General features: G+C 36.5%; 1 protein-coding gene across 2 annotated transcripts in view; it reads right to left on the bottom strand.

Annotated features, from left to right (window-relative positions):
- Nucleotides 1-3,696: 3,696 nt before the first annotated feature.
- ccne1 (cyclin E1) overlaps nucleotides 3,697-10,168 on the bottom strand; it is an 8,372-nt gene continuing 1,900 nt past the window's right edge. Inside the window, exons 5-13 of one of the 2 annotated variants that reach the window (XR_001640696.1) lie at nucleotides 9,666-9,829; nucleotides 9,221-9,356; nucleotides 8,122-8,268; nucleotides 7,868-7,963; nucleotides 7,624-7,758; nucleotides 5,382-5,493; nucleotides 4,697-4,854; nucleotides 4,144-4,421; nucleotides 3,697-4,071 (exon numbers count right to left, since the gene is read on the bottom strand). Coding sequence is in view for 1 of the 2 variants with exons in the window: in XM_016560710.1 (XP_016416196.1) it covers nucleotides 4,305-4,421; nucleotides 4,697-4,854; nucleotides 5,382-5,493; nucleotides 7,624-7,758; nucleotides 7,868-7,963; nucleotides 8,122-8,268; nucleotides 9,221-9,356; nucleotides 9,666-9,829 (1,065 nt within the window). In the remaining variant the exon portion in view is untranslated. Of the gene's footprint in view, nucleotides 4,422-4,696; nucleotides 4,855-5,381; nucleotides 5,494-7,623; nucleotides 7,759-7,867; nucleotides 7,964-8,121; nucleotides 8,269-9,220; nucleotides 9,357-9,665; nucleotides 9,830-10,168 lie in introns of both variants that reach the window. The other variant, XM_016560710.1, reaches the window with a different exon arrangement.

The following is a 10,168-nucleotide window of genomic DNA, read 5'->3' as shown; positions in this document are numbered from 1 at the left end:
AAATTTACAAAATATCTTCATGGAACATGATCTTTACTTAATATTCTGATGATTTTTGGCATAAAAGAAAAATGTATAATTTTGACCCATACAATGTATTTTTGGCTATTGCTACAAAAATACCCGTGCAACTTAAATATTTATATTACAGTATATCTGTATGTGTCACCGTTGTTCCCTGAAGGAACTATGTTTCGCTTTTAACCATATGTTTCGCTTTTGACATATATATATATATATATTATTTAAAAAATGCACTTAAAAGTGTTTTTTTTTTTTCTTTCAAAATATTTATTGTATGAATGGCTGTAAATATTAGTGTTCAATGTCTTTGTAGCAACATGGGGTCCAAACCAAAATCCATATGGGGACAATAAAGTATACATTTTGATTTTACAATCTATTTAAAAAACATTTTTGACTGGCAAGTGGGATTACACTGCTGGTAAATTTGAATAAGCATGTATTATGTTTGTTTTATTATCTTGTACTAAATATAATAATATATTAATAATAATACAAATATTTATTTATTTAATTAAAAAAATATATATATATTTTTTTTTAAGAAGCATAACTTGCTAAAATGGTAGCAAGTTATGCGGGTAAACTCTGATTTTGAAAATAAAAAAAAATATTTTTGGGTGATAAAGATTATTAGACTGTACTGCAAACTATAAAGAGACCCACTTAATCATGTTTTTTTTTTACTGCAAACTATAAAGACACCCACTTAATCATGTTTTTTTCCTTCCTTTTATTATAACAATATTGCATTAAAATCGAAAACACAATCACTTCTACCCATTAGTTGAACTGTTCTCGGTGAAAATGAGACAATGAAGATTGAATTTTCTCATTTGAACTGAAGAAAAGTTGTGTGTGAATATAGCTTTTTAGCCCCCGCTACTTCTATGAACCATAGGGGGCTTTTGATGAAGATGGCTCGCTAACAACCCGAGAAAAGCACGTTTATTTTGCCTAAAACTGAGTCATCTAAATGAATTATCTAAAACAATTTACCCCCCACCCCATGTGGTACAGGAGACAGAACAATACAACACAAACTCATGAATGCATGTAGGCTGATTATACATTTCAACCCTGACAGCACCTGAACTACTCAATTAACAATTACAAACAAGCAATTCACTCAAGGACTGGAAAGCTGACCCCGTTTGTCTGAAAATTAACTCGTTCTTGTGTCTGCTGCACTACTGCATGCAGTGGCTTACAGACTGTTGACTAAAATCTTAAACACAGACATTTTAGACAGACTAAGTGATATATACTGTATATATGTATAAGTAATATATAGGCCTATAGTTACTAGTATTATTAAGTGAATACAATATATACAGTATTGCACATAAATAAGTGAAGTGTAGCATTGGGATGGATATGATTGATCTGTAAGTGAATAATATGTATATATTTGTACTATTTTTTACTACAATGTGGTACTATGTGTCACTGCTGTTTTCATTAAGGAAATGTTTATTTATTTTAACCTAGTATCCATGCAGTGTGCTAATAATGACAATAAAGTTGACGTTGCCTTTGATAACACATATGACAAAATGCATTTATTTATGGTATGAATGACTGAAAATATTAGTGTTGAGTTTCTTCATGGTAACATGGAGTCAAAATTTCCAAATGGGCACAATAAAAAAAACTTTTTTATTCTGTAATCTATTTTAAAAATTAAAATAATTTAAAATAGATTACAAAAGTCATTGAATAATTTAAAAATGCCAGGTTTTATAATAGTTTTTTTTTTTTTTTTTTTAAGTATTTCAATTTATATGTGATACGAATGACTGTAAAAAATTTAGTGTTCAGTGCTTTTCATAGGGTCCGAATCTCAATACACAATAAAGTATTTTTTTTTTATTCTGATCCGTTTTAATAATGTCATCACAGCCAACTGAGATTATAAATCTGCTCTGAAAAAGACAGATTTCGACATATTTCTTTCTCCTAAATCCAAAATGAAACACACACCAGCTTCTTCTTGAGGACAAAATTGCTTCAAAACATTCTTCATCCTAAACAAATCAAAACGTAAAACAACACGATCAGCATTGAAACCAGTTCTCAGAGCTCTTGATTCGATCATGTCGCAGTATTTCATGGCATTATGAATATTAGTGGCAGACAGGGGACACAGAGCTCCGACTAGGTGTGACTTTTGGCAGTGGTGGCTGGGAGATCATCCAATGGGCACCTGCTGCTGCTGCCACCAGCGTCTGTGCGGAGAGAACAAAAGGGGCCATTGAGCACATAACAGCTGTTGCGCTGTTGCCTGCCTGAGGGCCCCCAGGGTCCGTCTGCTGGGGGAAGCCCCCTCCTCCTCTTTAACGTTGACCTCCATACAGCTCTTTTAAGAGACTGCATGGTAGCCATCCTGCTGCCACATTGTTAAATACAGAACAGCGATGTGGGACTCCATTCACTGTCAACCTCAGTAAGGTTAAGAGCTTAGCATGATGGCCACAAAGCTGCTAGGAGTTGACCAGGTGATCAGTTGTGCAGGTTGAGAACTTTCATGTACCTCATCTCCAAAACCCTTTTGTTATCAACTGCTTAATCTGCCACAAAACATGAGGTTTTTGTAATTACCTTGGTCTACATTGTATGATACATAATGCTCAATGTTTTAGAATAATGTATTGAAACAATGTATGCATGTAATGTTGCATTGAAATAATACAAAGCATATTCAGCAGTTTGCCATTTTCAATAACCAAAATAATAAAGCCAAAACCAAAATTGCCTTAAGCAGATTCCAACACCCAAACACTGCCAGACCAAGGCAGCAGAGCGATTGTCAGTGTGCTATGTAATGAATTACCCTGGTCTCAGCAGCAGCTGTTGAGGAGCTCACAGACCTCAAGTCCAGCCTTCTGATGGTGACAGACGAAGCATCACACTGACATCTAGTGGATCATGTTCTGGGTCTCTCTGTAACACTCCTTCTCAGACTGCAAGCAGAGGGCACTGTGTATGTAGATGCACGAGCGAGACAGCCATTACAGGCCCTGTTCACCATTTTGCGACGTTTCATAGATCTCTTAGATGATCCAGCACTTCAGCGCATCTGCTATTATTGACTCGTGTTGTAAAACCGCCTGCAAGGGCACTTTTTTTTTTTTCCTCCAATCTGCATGGATTGCTTTTCGATAATCAGACCAATTTATATATTAGAAGGCTACTCATAATTCAATTATTCCAAGTTTCATTAACGGCCAAACTGGGCTGCTTCTGTACATGCATGTCAAATTATACACGCTTGAGTTTTTCCCCCCATCAAGTTTAATGAGACACACTACAGGATGCAGCCTTGTTAGGAAATTAAATAGTTGAATATCTAAACCATTTATTTTTCTTTTTGTAATGCATTCATTTCTTTGGTTGCTAATCCGTCTCTCATTTCACTGCCAAATCGAGAATTGTTAATCGCAAACGTTAAAAATGAGTAATTTCCTATTTTTTTTTTCTTTTTAAAAGCAAATGGTTATTTTAAATAACAAAAATGTTAAAGTTAATTAAAATATAACACAATGTCTTTTATACGTTGTGACATTTTATATTATTTATATTATAATATGAAAGTAGAAATTCACACAATTAGTTCATTTACACACATCAGGAAATCAATAAGCATAGTATACTTAAAACTGTCTGAGACAGTGGATTTATTTAGACATATGGTATAGAGAAACGTAGCAGCATCTTGTTTAAAAACAAACCTATAAAAAGCGAATGGTCAAATTTGGTTACAAACACATAGGAGGCGACCAGTGGAAAATCTTAAATATAAAATCCGAGTCCTAGCTTCTGAAGCCGGTGATTTCTCTGGTCCTTTCTGGCAGTGGAGACTCGAATCCCCATGACAACCTGTCAGGATTTTGCTGGTCCAAATGGCAACCTGAGCCTCAGAAACCCATGCCCATATTTGTGTGGGGATCTCTGTGGTCATCTGTCCATCTGCTCCAGTCCCACCCTCTTTTAGCAGCAATCAGAGACAGTAACAGCTCTGAGATTTTGGCAGGTAGTATACATGAACTAAAAAAAAATAAAAACACCAAACCTTTGGACCATTAAAACTAAAATTATTTCATGTCTTTCAAGTCTCACATGGGGGGAAAAATGATGAAGCAAAAGACATTTTTGATCTTCTGAGTCTTATGCTGATGCATGTGAGCTGATGCTTGGGTTTGTCCTGTAATGCCATTGATTTGTTGATTTTCATTTAAACTCATCTGTCAGGGCTGTGTCCTATTCCATACATAATGAAGTCAGGAGACTGTGCTCTCGGGCTTTTCACTGCTGGGTGGTGGTGTGAGCACTCCAGAGGGAACAGGAGACCTCTGAATGCTCTCAATGTCCACTAGCTGATAGGAGTGCACCTTTCCCTGAAAAATAAGAAAAGAAACAAGAAAACTTTAGGCTAGACTAGTGTAAGAAACAAATGTTGTGGCTGAGGCAAATTTATGCAAAATTCTGTAGTGAGAACGAGACAGACGCTACTGTTTAAGCCCAATTTTCATTTGTACGTAAATACACACACACACAAATTATATATACATATAATATTCAGATTGAAGTGAACTGGCCTGAGATTAAAACCCAATTTAAGACAAACTAGACAGACAAAGTAGTCGTGGCCAAGTTCAAAAAGTAAACTTACCAGCCATTCCATGTAAGGCACGTGGGTCTGGATATTGTGCATATCATCTGCTGCTATTCCTTTGAATGTCTTGAGGGCTGAGCTGCCTGCTTCACGGATTGACATGGCGAAAGGGACCATCCATCTCACACACTCCTCCAAGTCACACCACTTCAGCCCTGAAACCAAATAAATCAAAGGCCACTTCCAACCACTTAAAGGGGTCATATTATGCGATTTCAATTTTTCCTTTCTCTTTGGAGTGTTACAAGCTCTTGGTGCATAAAGAAGATCTGTAAAGTTGCAAAGACTAAAGTCTCAAATCCAAAGAGATATTCTTTATAAAAGTTAAGAGTCAGCCACACCTACCTAAAACGGCTCGTTCTAACACGCCCCCACATACCTACATCACGATCTGGGAAGATTTGCATAAAGCCGCCCAAATGTCCACCCAAAGAAAGAAGGCGTAACTTTTATCCTCGCTGTAGTATTGTTGTTGCCGCCGCCATGTCGTGAAGACGCTGATGTACAGTATGTGTTTTTTTAAACCTTAAACCGCATAAACACATTTAATTACACCAAATACACAAAATACTGTTCTTTTTAGCAGCATCATATGACCCCTTTAAGCCAATTTTGTGATATACATGCTCAAATATATAGAGCTGTTGAGAAGAAATTCACACAAGAGCTGTTAAATTCATACCTGAAACTTTCATCACTAGCTCTAGAGAAGAGAAGTGGAAAAGTGCAGAAGCTGCAAGAAGGTCGTAAGAGAACTCCAGACTTCTTACATCCAGTATACACAGATCCAAGAGCTAAACAAAAAGACAAAGCCACAGTAAATAAACAGTAAGTTCTTTTATTGGGTAGTTAAATAAGTCTAAATATTTTGTTTGTGATTTGCACTGCAATATGATATAAACAGGGGTGCACAAGTTTTTCAGCCTGGTTCTCATAAGATAACCTGGAGATTTGGTTTGGTCCTCACACTGTACATAGTGTAACCCATTAAATACAACTATTAAAAAAAAAATCAATTAATCGTAGTGATAATATTGTTGCACTTTATTTAGTTTTTTTTTTAAATAAATAATTAAATAAAGTGTGATAACACTATTTTAAAATAAAAAGAATATTAAATACAAATACAACTATGTTATAGTAAACTTAAATTCATCTTTAAAAAAAGTAGTAAATATTAGCATTTTATTTTTATCATTTTCAAACTTAAAATCAGCAGGCTTTTATTTTGGCGGGTTGCTGGCAAGTATGTATATGCGCTTCCGGGTTTAGCGCTGCCGAATGAAGCGCATCAGTGAATGAAATGTCAGTTTTGCATTGCGCTTTGAAAACGGCAGCGGGTAGCCTAGATTTATTTATCCATTCAGTTTGAATAGAAATCTTATACACCATTACAGATCTAAAATTGTAATTGTGCATTAACAGCTGTCACCCATGTCGGTACGCAAACGCGCTGTCAGAACGCATTTACACAGCGCATTTTTTATATTGGTCGCGCATGCGCACCTGCGTACCACTTATGTGAACCCCTGGATATAAACATTTAACATCTCACGCTGGCGGCTTGGATTATTATTATTTATTTATTTTTTATTACAAACATGGTAACATTTCTGCTGTGGATTCACAACGTTTAACCCTCAAGCCCTTTAGAGAAAAACAGGGATGCACCGAATGTTCGGTAACCGAAATTATTCGGCCGAAAATTTTTTAAAAAAAAAGCTCTTTCGGTGTTCGGCCGAATAAGCGAAAAGACGGAATAAACTGTACCAAACAATGACGTGACGCGATCAAATAGCAACCAGCGCAGTGAGAGGCACAATGCAACAAACATGTCAGCAGTGTGGAAGCATGTCATATTTTCTAATGTTTTAAAAGAAGGCTCTTCTGCTCTGCAAGGCTGCTTTTATTTGTATAGTAAAAAAAATACATGCCTGATTCAAGAAGGGGGTCTGATGGCCAAAAAAATATATTATTTTACTAACTTATTAATTTTAAGTTAAATGGTGCTTTGTTGGTATAGTGTCTGCTAGAATGTTAAAAATGTTCAGTGTTCGATATTTTTAAATTGTTGTTTTGTAATTGATTTTTTTCTTTGAAAACCAAGACAAAACAGTAAAAAGCACATTTTGGCCATTTAATTTGTGCAATGGTGAAAAATAAATAGCAAAATACATGAGGGAAAAAAAAACTCGCAAAACCGTGTTCAGTATTCGGCCCAGTGTTTCATTTTGTTCGGTTTTGGCCAAGAATTTTCATTTCCGTGCATCCCTAGAGAAAAACTAACAAAAGACTTTGGAATTTCAGTGTGTATTTCACAAGTTTTAAATCTGTTCCTCATTCCAACTCTGGTAAAGTAACAGTAACTTGTACTGAAATATGTCCGGAGTTAATTTATTTTAAAAAGTTCTGTTGTAAAAAAGGACAGTTCGCCCAGAAATGAGAATTGAGTCATAATTTCCTCACCCTCATGTCATTTCAACACTATGATGAATTATCATTTTCCACACAAGTAACCCAAGTCTGTGGCATCCATTGTATGGACACACTAAGACATTTCTCAAAAAATCTTTCATGTTCCACATAAGTCAGTCAGTCATACACGCATACAGGTATGAAATGACATGAGGGGGGAGTAAATGACTTTTTTTTTTTTTTGGGGTGGACTAGGCCTTTAAAAGCGCAGCTCCAGAGATTGGCTTTGTAGGGTGCATTCATATACTGAGAGTAGCTTTGAAAAAGCAAAAATCAGTAGCCTCATGTAAAACATGAGTGAGTGTATTGGAAAACAGAACTGTTTCAGGCCTTCACATTGAGGGACACAACATGTGCAGAGTATAACTTTAAATGAATCACAGCCTTTTGCGGTAAATATAGTCACACACCATATTGAGATTTTAATGTGATTAATTGTGCCATCTTACTTCTGCAATCTGCACAAATGTAGCCTGTGGGTACTGGGCCATGAGAACTTCAGCGGTCTCCTTTAGATAGGCCATCTGCATGTAGATGTTGAGCCAAGCCACTGGGGTTAAAGGACTCAAACTCCAATTCAACTCCTGAATAACAACAAATGGTGTAAAGAGTAGTCCAATATATCATACAAGCAGCAGGGCTACAGGTTTAGGCACAAAACTGAGATTAAATGATGATATGAAGATAATATACCTTCATGATGATAATTTCCATGCTAAGAATGTCATCCTCTGTGCAGGCCCCATCAGTAATATAAGCAAACTGATGCACCTTAGGAGGGTAAATTTCCTTCGGAAAAAAAACAACAACAACTTACATTTCAAGTTCTGACAAATGCTGCACTTTTCATAAACACGTTCTTAAAATGCAAATTACACTAAAAGGCTATTACAATCCCTCTCAAATGTTCAGGCTGAAATAAAAAGGCATCTACAAGTAAAATTTACCTCCATTTTGGCACTGATGAAGAGACAGGAAATGCCTATAAGCTGTAGTGTTGTTTTGAGAACATTTTCTTGAGTGGCCATGAAACGATCAAAGTAATCCTGACCCAAGTAAAACGTTTCTCTGTGTAACTTGTACACCTCACAAACCTGAAAAACAGCGGATGCCAATGAGTGTCAAATCACCATACAACATTTCGGTTCTCATAAAAATAAAACCATCCATTTCCAGAAAACTTGAACATTTATGTCTATGCTAGGGTATGCGGCACATTCTTTGTACTGCAGTTTTTGATGTTGTAAATGAGAAGAGAATTGAAGTGCTTCCACTTTTGAATGCAAAATATTTTACCAAAACATATTTTGGTCAGAATTATTGTGCAGTATGATGCTTTTGTTCAGTGAAGTTTGGGAAATTTAGCAGGGCCTTGCTTGTTGTCGGAACCAGCCTTTATGCATAATGAAAATACTTATGTGAATTTCTAACATTTACCAATAAAGATACAATGGTACGATGCAAGTCATGCGTTGAGGAAAACGGGTCTCAAATGCAAGACACTTCTGATAGGAGGGCAAGCCATGTGAAATGCATCTCACAGGATTTCAGTATGAATACATGTACCATTAAACCCCTATTGTGACATAAATTTCACCATTGGCATAGTACATGTTTCTAATAACGCAATATTTTATTCTTGAATATAAATGGATGACAGAAAAACAACAAACTACTACAGATGGTGACAACAAAAGACAGCCATGCCAACAAGCACTTGTGTGGGTGTTAAGATACACACACAACTTTAAACATACAAAGATTTTTTAGTCAGTTTCTGGACAGCACAAACACTGGACAAGGATGAAATGTTCTTGTCCACACATGTTGATCAGGCATGCCATCAAACGGATGGAGCGTGCGTGTCAAAACTGAAGTTTCCTTTGGGCTGTACTTGTAGTTAGTTTTTAATTTTAAAAAAGGCTGTTCCCCAAGTTCTCAGGTTTTGTAAACAATCTGATGTTTAGACAAGAATGAGGTTTAGTCCCCACCCCTCTTAATGAGATTAGATCAAGACGTGTGAATGGTTAAACAACGATTACAAACCTCCATTAGCCAATCCAGCAGAATCGCTCTCATATTGGGTTGAAGATTTGGATGTCTCTCCATAACATGTGTATCTCGCAGGTAGAGTTTGTCTTTTCTAAGCAGGTTGTTCCACACGTCATCTTTGCTTGCCCAGCTATGTGAAATTACAAAATTGAAAGTTGAAAACACAACTGATTCACGCATTGATATGATGCATCAAAAACAACATATCGTCTAAATCAATAAATAAAATTCCAAATGTGCTGGGCTTAAGATCAGTGCTTTGATATGTTGACAGTTCTCTAGAAAGTTAACTTTTGCATGTAAAACCATGCATATCAGATGAGAGTCATCAACACTGCATCACAGATTCATGTCTTGTCAGAAAAGATATTCTACTGGCAAATATTTAGACATGTCAATCAAAGGTAGTTAAAAGTTTGAGAAGCCATAAATATCTCACCAGAGGGCCGGCAGAGGGGTAGAGCGTGTGGGAGTGATGAAAATGTTTTCTGAGGTATACTGTGCGAATCCCACGCTGCCAACAGCAACCGGTTCCTCAACTTCATCAGGTGTGGGGATCCGCCTGCATGGGCTTGTGTAACCTGTGTCGGGATTCCAGCAGGCCTGAGCAAGAGGACAAGATGATAGAAGAACAAAAAAAAAAGGCAAGTGCTCTAACGGATATAAACAAATACAACAGCTCGCCTTCTGCAACTAGGAGAGGCTTCAAAGGCTTTTTGAAAAGGACCTTCCATGACACAAAACAGCTTACTATGTAAGCTCAAGCCATGACATTAACCCTAATCACTCACAATACAAAGGTGGCATAGGCTGCAAAGATAATTATTATACAGGGCTGTAACCAACATAGACATTTGATAAACTTGATGCGGCTCTGTTTGTTGACAAAATGTTTTAAAAGCTACATTTTAAACTGGTCTGCCTCTGCAGACATATATATAT

The sequence above is a fragment of the Sinocyclocheilus rhinocerous genome, unplaced genomic scaffold (assembly GCF_001515625.1).
Source record: "Sinocyclocheilus rhinocerous isolate Xijiao unplaced genomic scaffold, SAMN03320098_v1.1 scaffold18, whole genome shotgun sequence".
Classification (NCBI taxonomy): domain Eukaryota; kingdom Metazoa; phylum Chordata; class Actinopteri; order Cypriniformes; family Cyprinidae; genus Sinocyclocheilus; species Sinocyclocheilus rhinocerous.
This window is presented reverse-complemented; position numbering and strand designations above follow the sequence as displayed.